This window comes from Sceloporus occidentalis, unplaced genomic scaffold, assembly GCF_023333645.1.
Source record: "Sceloporus occidentalis isolate IW3139 unplaced genomic scaffold, rSceOcc1.0.p SCAF_240, whole genome shotgun sequence".
NCBI classification, from domain to species: Eukaryota; Metazoa; Chordata; class Lepidosauria; order Squamata; family Phrynosomatidae; genus Sceloporus; species Sceloporus occidentalis.
Window position 1 is genome coordinate 815,420 of NW_028317220.1, and position 16,053 is coordinate 831,472.

Genomic DNA, 16,053 nt, shown 5'->3' on the forward strand with positions numbered 1-16,053 from the left:
AAAGATAATATGAAACATTTGTTGCTAAATCAACACAAACATGACTTCTTAAAAGTCTCCTGTGTTGTTGTTTTTATGTAATTAAATATTTTGAGAGAAAAAAGGGTCATGCAAGAATTCTTAGTTAATGTTTAGTCAAGGTGGATTAACATAGAAACACAGAAATTGAAGGCACAAAAAAATCATCTGACCCATTTTTCCTTGTGATCCCAAGCAGCACTGTCAATGAGATATAGCTCAGCCTTCAGGAAAACAAATCAGTACTTGCCCCTCCCAACTGCCCCCTCAGGGTTTTGTTTCTGCTCTACCAGGTAGAAGCTCTTTCCCATCCACTTTTTCTTCTGTGGGTCCATAGTGGGACCATGTGCCCATTACCCTGTGTGCTCTCGGTTGAGCTAGAGAGGATCTATTCATCCTTCTGTTTCACAGGCCCTGTAGTTCTTTCACTCTAGCTTTGTTATGGGTACTCAGTCCACACTACTCATCCCATGGCTACTCCTGGGGCTGAATTGGCGGGTGTACCCTGATTCAGATTTGCAAGGCTCCAGTGTGGTCCTCATCCGATACCTTTGTCACATATTACTGACTTGGCCTGTCTTCTCCAGAGGGCTTCATGTTTGGCACCAGTTTTTTCAGTTTGTGGTATTTTGACTTGTTTTTCCCCACCCTTTATATATTTTGTATATCTCATCCTCGGTGCTGCTGAAGATCACAAGGGAACATAATATTTCTCTATAAGAATATGTAGTATTTCAGATTATGTTGGAGTACAAACTTCATGATGTTTTGCAAACATAGACTTGACAAAGGCCCTGTTTGGCCAAAATGTTGCTTTTTTTGTTTTGCTTTCTCAGAATAAAGTAACCTAAGGATTGGAAGCTGTTTGGAGTGCTGGGATTCTTTTCTGTGTTTGTATACTTCAAGCGGGTTTATGCTTCCTGGGAGTTGAGTGCTGGACCATTTTTTCTTTTTTTGCACACATAGACTGTCTGAGCATGATGGTTGTATAAAAAGTTTATATAGTCTGTTTTCAATGATGGAAATGCTGGGAACCATTAGTGACTGACATTTTGGTTTGACTGGTTGCAGGTGCACAAACACTGTGTCCACTGCTGCTTTGAGATATATTTCCCATCTAGTGATGTTTTTGCCTGCATGCATACACCGATCACTCATAACATTATGAACACTGACAGGTGAAGTGAATGGCACTGATAATCTTGTTATCATGGCAAGGATTATCCAAGGAACGAAAAGCGGTGAACTGGCGAAAGAGTAATGGGCGACCAAGGCTCATAACTGCACGTGTGGTATAAAGGCTGGCCTGTGTGATCAAATCCAGCAGACAAGCTACTTTAGTTCAAATTGCCGAAAAAGGTAATACTACTTCTGATTGTTGCGTATGGGGCTGCGTAGCTGCAGACCAGTCAGGGAGCCCATGCTGACCCCTGTCCGCTGCTGAAAGCACCTACAATGGGCACGTGAGCATAAGAACTGGACCATGGAGCAATGGAAGAAGGTGTCCTGGCCTGATGAATCACGTTTTCTTTTCCATCACATGGATGGCCGGGTCTGCGTGTGTCGCTTACCTGGAGAACACATGGCACCAGGATGCATCCATGGAGGCTCCTTGTAACTCACAGGACTTAAAGCACCTGCTGCTAACTTCTTGGTGCCAAGACACCCTCGGGGGTCTTGTGGAGTCCATGCCTTGACGGGTCAGGGCTGTTTTGGCAGCAAGAGGGGGGACCTATACAATATTAGGTAGGTGGTCATAATGTTGTGACTTATCGTATATCGTATGTATATACATCTATAAATGAGTTGATTAGTAATAGTGGTACAGAATCTTGTCTGATCCATCTGTGAACTATTGGTTTAGTGAATGTTCCTTTAAGGAACATAAAGGCAGTTGCAGAAAATTACTCACCTAGAAATGTTTGTGTTTAGTGGGCTTATAAATTCTTCTTTTCTTAGAAAAATATGTTTAGTCAAGCTCATAGACTCAGTCTATATGATCAGGAAGAGAGCAAGAGATGGTGATATTTCATTCCTTCACTCAAAGACTAAGACTAAAATCAAAAATAGACTTTTACTGTTTGATAAAAGTAATAAAATGGTTAGACGTTAAATTAATTACAGGGAATAATTAGCACAAACAACGTGCACCAATCACAATACCAGAAAACATACAAATGAGGGAAGGTGGAGAAAACATGCAGATTCTTATGTACAACACCAAATATACTTCATAGAGCAGATATGCAAAGACCATTATACATAGGAAAGCTACACAACCATTCTCCTTCTTGGGAGATGTGCCTACACATACTTCATAGAAAGGTGTAGTGCACCCACTTTCACACCTTAACACACATGTACTGTATCCGCTAAACTTAATATAAATAAGGGGATCTCCACTTTCTTTCAATTTTGCACACACGTTCCTACAAGTAGTCATGGCACGGGTGTGGACCTATGTATATTTTCTCCTCTCCCCACGATGAATAACATTGGGTAAAAAAATATTCTACCATACAGGACAGAAGGGGACCTTAGACCAGTGTACTATATGACCAATGAAGATCTGCAATTTACTCTACAATATGAAGGTTGCAAACATTATGCCATATAAGACTGGGGAAACATTCTGTCCTGTGAATTTGGGCAGACTCTGCCTTAAGATGACAAGACATTTTTTCAGTCTGCATCTCTAGTCATGCTATCCTTGCTGGTGCCTTCCTCTCGTGTGGACTCCTTTTCGCTCCCCCCAGAACAATTGGATAAACGACCAGAATGTTTGAAGGCTGCGGTTAATTCTTGAACACGCTCAGGAGTCGGTGCCCATTTCAAGAAGCCTGGTTCATTCTGAAGAAAGAGTACTGCGGTATTGTGCATGGCCTTATAATAAAGCTCGTCTCTGGGGAGGCACAAAAGATCAAGAGGGTATTAAAACTAAGTCAAAACAGTTTAAAAAGGTATTAAGACAATATTGTTATGAAAAACTTTAGTAGAATGGGGCAGGCTTTTTTGCTACAGACAATACTATGTGAAAAGAGGAACAGGTAAAATACAAATAGGAAATGGAATTATCAGAGAATCGGTGTAATGTGATAGGCAGAAGTGTAGTGAAATAACTTAACTGTGACTTTAATCTACCCCAACAGATACTTTCTTTGTCTTAATAAAACCCCTTGCAATTTCCTCTTACAATGCCAATTATACTTGCCTCTTGCACACATACTGAGCTCCACTGCGGTACTCGTGCTGATAAGCACTGAGAACCAACTGATGCCGTTTGAATCGACTATTCTCCATGCGGATGAGTGCCGATATGGGAGGATCTCTCCCCTCTGGGATGAAGATGATGAAGGACAGTGGTTGATCTGAACTCTCCAGGAGGTTCTACAGAGAATTGGATGAGGCATTTGTTAGAGACTGTGGCAGCCATCGAATTCCAGCCAATCATATGGGAATGAACGCACCTCGAAATGGGTCACCATGGCGTCTAACAATTCCTCGCAGAATGGAGGATTAGCCTCAAAGGAACCGCTGACTGGGAAGAAACTCAGACACGGTCTATGGGACAGAAAGAAAAGCTAGTTCCATAATAAGATAAACAGAAATAAGACAACACAGCTGTTAGTCTTAACAAAAATCTTTATATGTTTAACCCCTTATGCACAGAGCTGTTTGTTTGTTTACCCTTGCAATATCATTGGCGATAGCTGTTTCTTTATTCACACAAGGTTATATCTTTTTCAGGACAAGAAGGGCTTTCTTTAAATACCATTATTTTGATCATATTATATATCATTTACTATAAAAAAAAAAAAAAAATGGTGAAAATTTTTATTTTAAAAATTCTTTAACTAATCTACAAAAGCTAATGAAAAGTCTAATATTTGTCCTAAGTTTAGAAATACCGAATGCTTTTTTTTATTTTTTGCAAGTTATAGGGCAATAAGTAAAAATACCATTTTGCTACTTCAAAACCTAATTCTGCCCCCATGCCCTGTTTCGGGACATATTTGAATTCAATTTACCCCATCAAACCATATTTGTTTGAACGTTAGATGCCCCAAGATATTTAAAATGCTAGTATTTTAACTATTTCCATGTACTAATTCTACCACCAGCCTTTATCAATGTTTGTGATATTTCTTGTGGGTTTTATTCTTCACACAAATACCCCAGGTATGAAATTACAGGTCCTGGTATATGTCACTGCGTTATGTATAAAGCAATATCTCCTGAGTATAGTGATACCACCCATGCTTAGGTTTGTTGGATTTGCCACGTAAAAATCATACATTTTTTTTTTTTAATCTAGACACCCCATGGGCATTTCAAATGCCAGTATTTGTACTCTTTCCATACAAGGATTTTTGTGAAGATACAGCGCTAATTCTAGGATTTGCTCATAAAAATAAACTTTTTTTTTTACATTTTATTGGAACTGGATGGTTCCCCTGATGGTGACATCACTGGAGAATTATATAACTGTTTTTTTTGGTTATTTTTACTAATTACATTGTGATTAGTAGGCCGGGCTCCACTGACTTCCATGGTTGAATGCAGTACCTGGACAGACCCTCTTGGGAGCTTGTTTATTTTTTAGTGGGTTGCATTACAGGAACACAGTTTGGGATAAGAAAGCAATCTTTCTAAACCCGTTAAACACCATGAGATGCGCGTCAATTGTCGTTAAGGGGATGCATTGTCGTCAAGCGGTGAAAGAGGAAGTGCCTCATTTGCAGATTATAGCTTTAAACTCCCTAGAGCTTGTTGTTTGTCATCCAGTGTAATTTGCTTTAGAAATATTTAGTTTTTAATCTAATGGAACCTGAGATATGTGCCAAAGAGTGACAGAATTAGCAAGTTACTATCAACTAGTCTCTCATCCCGATGTTACCAACCATTCTTCTTCTCAACCCTTACAAACGCAACCAAGTACTACCTGAGAGCAGAAAGTTACCGTATTTGCTCGATTATAAGACGGGGTTTTTTTCAGAGCAAATTCTTCTAATTCGTCTTCTAATCAGACCTCCGCTGGGGCCAGGCTGCTTACCGGTGCTTTGGTCGCAAGCAGCTTCTCTTCTACCAGCGGCAGGAGAACAGGAAGCTAGCACAGTCCTCACATAACTCTGCCTCCCCCCTCCTTCCTCTGGGGGCGGGGCCAGAGAAGTTGCTCGCACAGCCGGGCCCCTGCATAAGTCTTAGAGTGAGAGATCTGCAGTTCAGGTAAGGGGGTGGGGGAGGGTTTTTGAGCAAGTATGTGTGATAAATGGAATGAATGAGTATTTAAATGTTTGTGAATGAGTGTGTGATAGCATGGATGTGTAAGGGTGGTGGTGGTGGTAGCATGGCATAGAGAGGCTGTACTCACTCTACTATCATCCCCAGGTTCCAGCATGTACTGGCTGCCTTGGCTTGATAGGAGTGTGATTGCTGTTAGCAGTTATATATATATATATATATATATATATATATATACCTCCAGAAATGCCTTTTAACCCCTATTTGCCACTCTGCCCCATGATATGCCTTTTAACCCCCTATATGCCACTCTGGCATATAGGGGGTTAAAAGGCATATCATGGGGCAGAGTGGCATATAGGAGGGTATAAGACATTTCTGGAGGCAGACTGGCATATAGAGGGTTAAAAGGCACATCATGGGGCAGACTGGCAAATAGGGGGTATAAGGCATTTATGGGGGCAGAGTGGCAACCCTGGGGGCAGATGTGCATAACTGGGGGGGCAGGTTGGCAAATAAAAGGAAATAAAAAAAAAATATATTTTTCTCAATCATAGCTTTTATTAAATATGAAAAAATTGTTTACATGAATATTTACTAGTAAAACTTTTTTTCCTATAGGGTAGTCTTATATTCAGGCTTTTTGTTTTTTTCCTAAATTAATATTTAGATTTTGGGGGGTCGTCTTATAATCGAGCAAATACGGTAATATGGCCACTGCACTATACACATATCGTGGATTAATAATGTGTATGCAACTTGTAATCATAATATACATTTATTTACTGTACTGAACTGCAAAATATAAAATTTGTGAAAATATGGATTTATATAATGTATAATTATGAATTTATAATCCATTATTTGCTAGCAATTTCTCTACCACAAAGGCAGTGTAGTTGTCTGCTTACCCTCTGGACCCAAAATATCCATCTGTGTCTGGGAAGGCAGAGCAGTACTGCTTAAAGTAACAGTTGAGAGGGGAAGCGAAACATTCAGAAGTCACCCCAAATATTCTGTGAAGAGCCTGAAATACATGGACTGGCAGAGCTTCTTGCAGCCCAGATCCCTCATATTGTGCTGTGCCAAACATCACCTGTGTGTACAGACCACATAGAAGGTACATTGTAAATATAACAAACATGATACTACCTATATTTATATTTCCAGATCTCTCTCTTCGTACCTGATATCTACGTAATAGACACCATACTCGAGACAGGAACTTTTCTGATCCAGGATCATCTGTGCAGCTGAAGCGATAGAGCTGAAACTACAGTGGTAGCTGGGTGTCATAAAGTAGAATGGCGAGTCATCAAAACACAACAGGGGCTAATGCATTCAGAAATTTTTGGGGCATACAACAGAATTTCGATTTTATTCTAGAAGAGGGGTAACTGTAGACAGCAGCAGACTTAATAACAAGAGCACGGGAACAGGTGAGGACCATAATCCCCTTCCACTCTGAAGGGGAGAGCTCCTTACCAATTTACTGAAGTAGCTCTGGTTTACACGCACAGTTTCCCCTTTAAATCGCACACAGACCATGCTTCCTTCAAGATGTACATCTACCCCTCCTTGCTGGTGTAGAGCCGGCACTGACAACCTCACAGGGTGACAAAACACCAGCTTCTCTGGGGCTGCTTCAGGTGGACCTGGCTCTATAATACAGCAGGTGTCACTTATAAAACACAAGTCATAATGGACTTTTGTACAGCACAGACACAATTTCCTAATGTTGATGTTGGCAGAGCAATACACACTGTTAGTGCATCGCACATTGTTATGTGAAAATAAATGTATTTCTCAACTTGAAAATACACATGTGGTTCTCAATTTCTCAAAAGTGTAAATCATGGGTGTAAGAGACATATCAATACGTACAGGCGATGGAGGCAACATTGATAAAGGGTACAAATATGTAGAGAGATAAATGAATGAGAATGAAGGCAACTGTGTAATTCGGAGTACGATTTATAAGTGTACAAGTGAACTATATGTAAAAATGTAAAATGTTAAGGTGGTATAGGCATGTAACTCTGTAGTTTGTCTTTTCTTCTATCATGGAATCAATGACCCACTATTTCAAACTGCAAAACAACACAGCATTCCCTCGCATATTTATATAGTAGAACCCTACTGTACTCTTCTACTGCATACCTGGTATGTTGGCCTCACGCAGAAGTGCCAGGTGCTTCTCCCGGGTTCTCTTTACATATTCCCTGGAGATGCGATATATTTTACTACATATACCTTCCACTGAGTCTCTTGCCACAGCTGCCATGTGTGGGCCACATTGCCTACGCAGGTGTTCTAGGCGGTCCTAGGGGCAAGAACACATTGGTAAAAATTAACTGGACATGTCACTGGTGTCTTCAAATAGCTAAAAAAACAAAAAATTTTTTTAGGTTTGAGATACATATTGAGACTGCTGGTTTTAGGCTGAGGGGAAAATACAGTGAGCAAGACAGCCTAACAACATAAATGCAAACATATGGTGAGATTTTTTTTTCTTTATTTAACAAACCATATAGTCTTCTTTGGTTGCTAAATGGTCTCTCCTGAGCCAGCTAAATGTGTCCTCTACGTTCCACTTCACCAGTTTTCGACTGTCGGAAGAAGCACTCCTAGAAAGGAACAGAAACTTTGGCTACTTCACTCACATAGGCAAGGTGGAAGGGGGTAATATGTGTAGATGGACAGTCAAAAATATACACGCATATATACTATAGCAAGTACAAATTAAAAAGTGCCTGAAAGTGTTCATTTGTTAGGTTTTGCAAGTGAACTATAAGGCAATAATGGGATAACCGTTATCATTTATAAGAGTCTGTAGACCTCCACTAATATGTGAGTTAACAGCACCAATATTTGCAGCATTATACTATGTATTTTTATTTCTTCATTTTCATGCATATTCAACCATTTAAAGCCTGACTGCATCATCATTACAATATTTAAAGGTTGTTATTTTTAACCTATGACATGTGGATATCACAGAGCACGCGTCACTGTTTTTGTTTCCTTTTCCAAAATAGGAATAGCTATTTACATACATAAAAAAGCAAAGTCTGCAAATTAGTTGTATGGGCACTTACCTGGATTCAATCAGTCGCTTGGCTGCCTCTGCGTACTTAAAGAGTAGACGTTTTGCTTCCTCGCGATGCTTAATACGAGATAACCTGAAATTTTAAAATGTTAGCGTTCCAAAAAACTAAGATACACTACTGCTTTACCATACAAGTAATGTATGCAAACGAGTATAAGACACATAGTTGAAAACCCCTACAGTAACTCCCACAGATGACACATTTTCTTCTAGCTAGGGAATGGGAGCACAAGAGCATCATTATTACCTCATTGGGACATCATTCATTATTTCTTGAAACATGGATGGAGACACTGTTGGATCACAGTCACTTGGCAGAAGTGGGTCAGGACCCATATCCAAAACTTTCCTCTCCAACAACCAGCGGTTAAATGACTCCCGGGGTGGTTCAATTCCTGCATGCAAAAAATGGAAAGAGTTACTAAAATTTAGAATTTTCTGTTACAAACATTCCAATTGCACTATTGAATAAGCAAAAAGGATTTTTTTTTTGTAAAGACACTGTAAGTAAAAACCTCTACACAAGTTAAAATAAGCAAACAGGCAAACATACTGAGGCATATAAGTACATAAAGCATACGGTCCAAAATGCAGACAGACTTATGAATTAGGTAAATATGCTCTCTAGGCATATGAAGCATATGTAAAACATGGTAGGAAAACATAGGAAGGAACATAGCCCCTATTGTACATCTTGCTCTGTTATGTGGTGAATGTAAATAACAGTAGCATGTACAGATGAGGGGTTTCTTCGAGAGCTGCGCAATTAACTTCAGAAGAAATGGCCGCATGAGCAGATAGTGATCTATCCAAACGAGTATAACATTTCAAATGAGGAAACAAAGAAAAGATGAGGACGAAACGCGTAAGATAACGACACTTTTCTTTGTTTTTATGGCCGCTCAAGAGGAACAATAAAGCGCATTTGAAATGTTATACTCACGTGGATAGTACACCCACGCATAGGTTTGTTTGATTGTTTGGGGGCAAAAAGGTAACGTGGGAGGTGCACATATTTTTTTTTTTAATTTTGCACCTATGTCCTATTTGTGACATCTTTGAAACCACCCAATTCAATCTAGCCCATCAAATCATATATTTTTGAAAACTAGACACTCCGGGTATTTCAAATGCTGGTATTTTAACTCTTTTCATGCCAGAATTTTTTGGGAAGATGCCCAATTTTAAGATTTGCTCATAAAAATATTTATTTTTTAATTTTACATTTTTTGGACATATTTTCTTTGAACTGAATGATTCCCCTTATGATTTCAATTTTGAATTTTATTTAATTTTTATATATTTTTAATTAAATAATTAAATACATTTTCATTTTTTAATATTTCTTAATTTTAATTCACTGTTCACATAGTGATTAGTGAGCTGTTCTCCATTGACCTGCTCAGGAGGGTCTGGAGAGAACTTCTGAATGGGTGCGGGCAGCTTGTTGGGAGCAATCAAACGGAGTCCCTGACTTTTTTGTGTTGTAAGTACTTTTTTTTAGTCGCTGTCATAATTGAAAGGAATATAGCCCCTGCATTATTTCTGGTGTTGCTGGATGCTTTAATGTCAAGGCATTGCAGCAACACCAGTTGAGCAAAGAAAGCAAGTCATTTTCGTGACGTGTCTGGCATGCCAATTGTCGCCAATGGGTTAAGACTAAATGATGGGTTATATATTCACATAGTGTCAAAAGATAGGTTATATATATATATTATTTTTTTTTTAGGATAAGTAGACCTATGTGTGTACAGTTAGAAAGAGACAAATTATGGTAAAACAAATACACATTTAAAATTTCAAAGAGCTCTGAATTTTGGGGTACAAATACAAGCTGCTTGTTTCTCACTTAAACGAGTGCCCAAATCATGGGTACTCACAAGAGTTGATACAAAGCTACTTACATCAAATGGCCCCTCTGCTTTCCAGCATTCCTGCCATTTCCAGCTGCTGGAAGCAGCCTATTCCTGGCAGGAAAGTACTCCCACAAATGGGAACACAGGCAGAGGGTCTTAATAGCCCCCTGAAAAAACATTGCAATGTGCCCCATAATTAGTAAAGACTTAGTAAGTCTAAGTGCTTTAAAAGGGTGGTTGAGAACATTACAAGATGAAAATATGATACAAGAATTTAGTAATTATGTACAAGTACTGTACTGCCCAGCCCCTTAAGGACAATGGACTGTCCCTAAACCCATTGAAAACAATGCATTTTGAGCCCGTATATGTACGGGTTTTGTCATTAAGGGGCTAACAATGAGTCACAGACTATGGCTGGGGTTGACTTGGCTTTAACAGTGGAGCAATGGACTCCAGCGTTTAAGGCTAACAAGGTGCTATTAAAACACAAGGGACCCACTGGGCTGCCAAATAGACACCACTGTGTATAGTACAAAGAGCCATTACCCTGAGACACAGTAACATATAAAGCTAGACAGCCCCCTCACCTTCTTTGCTTGCCCATAGCGCCCTGTTGCATAGAAAAACGCCCAGGCTCATTTCAGTTACCTTGCATGCGTATACTCTGGTGGTACACACAATATATCTGGTGTAATCACACAGAAGGTTCATTGTACATACCCTCCCTCTGCTGGCACAGCTCTCGGTAATGTTGCCTTAGTTTCAGGACAAGTTGTGACCTTAGGAGTTCCACTTCAGGGTGTGGGGGCAAAGCTTGTGATGGGGGAGGCAGCAAGTGTGAAGGGGGGGGAGGCTTCACCACTACATTGCTCTGAATGTCCAAATCCCAGTATACACTGTTGAAAGAAAGAGACTCAGCTGTTTTTTCAGAGGTATATACTGTGGCATAATCACAAAATTATTACTACAAAACTATGCATTTTGCCCCTTGCTTATTGTATTAAATAAGTTAAATGTTACTCATTGTGAACATACTGGCCTCCCACACACTTTCTATGTTGCTAAACTTACTGTGTTTTAAACACAAGTTTTGTGGTAGAAATATGCACTGTAGTCCTACTTTTCTCTATGTAATGATAGAAAGTATGCCATGATAACATATAGGTGTTAAAAGTCAAGAAAGGTGGAATAATTTGGTAATCATGTTAACTGGACTTATTTGTATGTATTGAAAATTGTTTTTTTATGAAAAACCTACGTCTGTTTTTAGCTGACTTGGTCAGGGATTTTCTCAGAACAGTTTAATTTAATCAAATGTCTTTTCAATAGTTGACCTAATTCAATGCCTTGTTCCATACTCATGGAACATCACACCACTAATATTACCAGATTCAAAAAGTATTGATTTTGAAGTGTCACACTCACTCGGTGGGCTTTATCAGGGCTGCAAGCTGTTTTTCGTCTAGTGACACCCCTGGGAAGACAGGGGAACTTGGCACTGTTGCTGGGGTCACAGGAGTGGACTCCACCTAATTAGACAAAGAAGGTAAGGATACAAATGGATAGATTCCAAATAGTAGAGGAGTCATCATGAACAGAGGAGAATGCTCACTCACTTTCAGCTTTTTAACAGAATCACAGGCCAGCAGCTCCTCAGATATCCTCCTTTTCTGAGGCCTGTTATCCTTCGGTGTCTCTGGTGTTGCACCGTCTGAGGGAATTGGAGCCGCATTGAGACCCAATGGATCTGACTGTCAAAGAAAACAAAATGCCAGCTTCTTAGTGCCCCATGTGATCTTTTGACAGCCCACAGCAGTACTATATTACCACCTGTCAACCCATGTCAATACAGAGTACTGCATAAGTATCACTTTATACAGTAGTAGTCTGTGCTATGAATGCTGTCTTGTACCAAAGCATCACAAGAGCTAAATATGAAGTATAGACTGATTTAAAAGAGAAAATCAGAAAAATGCCATGACATTTCATTCCAAGCTTTCTTGCAATTGTTAAGAAACTGTGTAAAAATGTATATATTTTTGTAGATGAAGCCCTATCCTTTGTATTACTAGTATTAGATTAAAATCACATCTTCTGTGTCAATGTCTCAGTCACCCACCCAAAGGGATCCTCTGACCCGTGAAAGTCTATAGTGGAAATGACTTAATTGAATGACCAGGACTTCCTTATTCCCATAAGAATCAACTGAGTTTGATGTTTGACCGAAAGTATCACATGACTGAAAACTATGGCAACTAGTATACTTTTATAACATACATACTGTATATAGCACTGTAATGTTTATAGAAAATATTTGTCCACGGGACCTTCCCTTTCTTTATTTATACAATATGTTTATGCATACATCAAAATAAAATGAGTACAATCACACATACAATGCAGATGGATAAAATATAAAGCATGTTTTGTAAGATGTCCATTTACTTAATTATAAACAATTTTTGGTCCAGAATAATTGGTACTTACAATTACATCGTGATGGCCAAGAACTGGCATCTCCCAAAGAGACTGATTTGTAAAGCGATTGAAGTAATAAGGACGGCTTTCCCTCTTACTCCAGCACTTCTCCCATCCTGCTTGCAAGAGTTCATCTAGGATAGAGGCAAAAAGGTAAGCAACCTAACAGCATCACTCCTCCTACGCTTGTCCAAGACAAGATATTACCTGGGAGATCCGACAGGGGGCGAGGGAGTTGAGGAGAATGTGATGTGCTTGGGCACAAGCTGACCAAAGCTGTGTCCTCCTCAGGACTTCCATGATTATCACACGCCATCTCCGTGGAAACACACTGAGGACACAAGAAGAAAAGGATTTGCACTCTCCTGTACATTAAGCGGTGTGTTCCTTGAATGTATATGTTATATTAATGTAGCTAATGTATAGAATATAGTAAATTTCTTCCAAACAGAATTGTGGTGTGTTTGCGCGTATTTAAATGCACACGCAACATAAATGTTCCTTAATCTGTGTATAGAAAACCTTTATATTAAAGATATGTAACTGAGTCGGCTAGTGACATTTTCCTTCACTTGGAGAAATTAATTCCACCATGCTATATAAATGCTTTATAACTTTACCTTCAAAAGGATGTTTTTTTTTCATTTTTTTTTTTTTTTTTTAAACATGTAATTTTTGGCCCTTGAGAGAAAAACAAGTTATTATTAGGGTGTTTAGAAAAATCATTAAGTGTGGGTACTTTCTAGGGAAAAAAAAAATAGTATATATACTGTGTTATTTCATTTCCTCGTAACCTATTTTAGGCTACTTTATGATATACATCTCATTTAATTATATTTGCTTCAGTGCGATGTGCTGGCTGTTTCTACTATATAACAGGCACGCCATAGCATGTATCATCGGCACCATATAACATTATCTCTACATACAGCTGTTATTAAATAGCCAATGTGAATGTGTAGGTGACTGATTCATGTTTACAAGCAGCGGGGCATCTGACCAATTCACCGTGTTTACAGATCATGCAGCCATACAAAGAGCACACACATACTGCGTATACACTGCAATGCTCTACACACATATACTGTGTACAAAAAGCTCAATTAACGCCGAAAAATATGGTAAAATGAACCAGGAAGTGGTAAACATACCTACAATATATATGTAACCAGAGAGATTCACAAATATATGCACCACTGGTTTACAGAGCCATGCATACAACGCATACAGACATGCATTTAAACTTACATTCACACTAAGAGAAACATTTAATATGCGTACACACACATCGCCCTTCGCTGTATATTTTATTTATTAAGATTTATTCGCTTTCCTGTCAATTTTGGCGCACTCGTGCAAGCGCCTTTTCGTTTCGTGCCCGCGCTTTTAACGCGCGCTCCCCCCGGGCGGTTCCATCATGGCGCTGGAAGCTGCGCTGGCGGCTCAGAGTTTGCAGCGGATTTACGGGGCGGTTAAGATGCGCAACAAGCACGTTAAGGGTTCTGCGGGTGCTTGGGAGTTTGCGACGCCTGTCGGTACGGGTGGCAAAGCGTGGGACGCCCCGGGTGCCTCACCTGGGGCCGAGGCAAGCTCCGTCACTGACTCCCGTCTGCTCACTGCTATACCGCCTCCGCCTCTCCCTCCCCGCCGGGGCTGCCATCTTGTATTCCAGCCGCGGCCCTACATAATACGCCTGCGCAGCCTAAATGCCTTGTGTCTTGTCCGTGCCGCCATATTGGCTGAGGCATTTAAAATATAAACAACGGTGTTTCGATCCACTGGTAGAGACGACCAAAAACGCTTAGTTTTAATTTTGCAGCTCAGTGTAGTTAGAAGCGCTGAAGAACGTGGGTGCATCCGAGTATAGTAATCAACGGCTCAGTAGTGTTACTTAGAATCCTGCCTCCCTCATAAGGTATCCCCTTCTGGACTGTTTTTTTTGTGGTTTTTTTTTATCGTTTTTGCGCTAAATGACCAGAGCAGTTTTGTGCTTTTGCTATGTATTTATTCAACTGTGATTGTTTTTTTCCAGCACATGTAGGGCTTTCTTTTGAATTAATAATTATATATAAATATATAAACCATCATTTAGTATGAAAAATAACTAAAAACAAGTGCAGAAGATCAGGGGGGAAGCTAAATCTATTTAGGCATTTGTCTTGTTTTTGAAAACACCTCAAATGCCTGGTATTTTGGCACATATGTGGTTAAATATGAATGACACGCATTGCTGTTTCTAAATATATAAAAAATATTTTTTTTTAATGTGAAATGCTGGGAGTTGGGCCTCAATAGCATTCAGAAAAAGAGAAACTGCTAAATGAAAGTATATATTTTCTGAAAGTTGTCATCTCAAAGTATTTTACCAGGGGCATTTTAACACTTTTTATTTAACCATTATATCGCCAGTCTGTCCTAAACATTGCAGTAAAATTACATTTTTAACTAACCCATTCTATCCTAACACAGTATTTCGGTAAAATTTTTTCGCTGGGTATATTAAATTACTGAAAAAGCTTGTGATTTTCATAGGAGCACAGCATTGACTAATATTAAGTCCCCACAAGCTTAACCCCTGCAATGGTATTTAAGGGGTTAACACTGCCTGATCGCTCTTAATAGAGCATCAGGCAGCAGGGGAGGGTTAAGGTTAATCCCCGTCCCTGGAGGAGCCTCTATGATTGCTCCTGTAGGAGTGGTCAAAGGGTTATTTGGGGCTCTTTTTTGCTGGTCTACCTGGAAGCTTCCAGGAAGACCACCAGCAGCAGTGCCCCGTACAGAATGGGTATTAACCACTAAAATGCAGCGGCATTGAACGGGTTGACGCTGCAGTGACGCTTTCTTGAAACGATCAGGCAGCAGGGAAATGTTGCGGAGACCCAAGCAACAAACAGACCCTTCCCTGAAGCTGCCTGGTGATTGCACGTTAAGCCTGTAGAATTTTTTCTCTGCCCAGACACCCGGACAGACAGCAGCAGGAGTGCCCCCCTGATCACTATGATCGTGGCGACGTAGGGGCATTTTTTTTTTGCATGACTTAGCATGTACGTCATGTTTGGAGTAGAAATGACTTAGCAGGTACGTCACGTTTGGAGTATAAATAACTGCCATTGTGCGCGTGTAACATTAGCATTTCCTTTTCTGTGTCATTTCTTCCTTTTCTTTTTGTAAGCAAGTAAACGCAAGTTCCCAGCCTTGTGCAGGAATAAGCCAGGAATATATATCAATCGTACCTGAAGGTTTTTTAACTTCTTAAGGACAAGGCTGTTTTTTTTTTTCTTTTTTGGACCCTTTGTGACCAAGGCTGTTTTAACCCTTTTGCAGTGCTTGTGTTTAGCTGTAATTTTC

At 39.7% G+C, this 16,053-nt stretch overlaps 1 protein-coding gene across 1 annotated transcript; it reads right to left on the reverse strand.

The window, feature by feature from the left end:
- Positions 1 to 2,700: 2,700 nt before the first annotated feature.
- LOC149276419 (mRNA (2'-O-methyladenosine-N(6)-)-methyltransferase-like) lies at positions 2,701 to 13,021 on the reverse strand. Its single transcript, XM_089503683.1, has 15 exons — positions 12,913 to 13,021; positions 12,715 to 12,839; positions 11,844 to 11,978; positions 11,653 to 11,756; positions 10,948 to 11,123; positions 8,616 to 8,763; positions 8,358 to 8,441; positions 7,787 to 7,886; positions 7,420 to 7,582; positions 6,745 to 6,920; positions 6,446 to 6,532; positions 6,171 to 6,355; positions 3,486 to 3,579; positions 3,230 to 3,405; positions 2,701 to 2,920 (listed from the first exon to the last, which is right to left on the reverse strand). The coding sequence occupies exons 1-15, from the start codon at positions 13,019 to 13,021 to the stop codon at positions 2,701 to 2,703; spliced, it is 2,082 nt and encodes a 693-aa protein (XP_089359809.1).
- Between the last annotated feature and the right edge of the window lie 3,032 nt (positions 13,022 to 16,053).

Excerpts from the sequence above, each read along its gene's own strand:
- LOC149276419 (XM_089503683.1), bottom strand. The coding sequence starts at position 13,021 with ATGGCGTGTGATAATCATGGAAGTCCTGAGGAGGACACAGCTTTGGTC. Across the intron at positions 8,764-10,947 it reads GCTGTGCCAGCAGAGGGAGG|GAATTGAACCACCCCGGGAG; the intron begins GTATGTACAATG and ends TTTTGCATGCAG. Across the intron at positions 6,533-6,744 it reads AGAGCTACTTCAGTAAATTG|TTTCAGCTCTATCGCTTCAG; the intron begins GTAAGGAGCTCT and ends CTACCACTGTAG.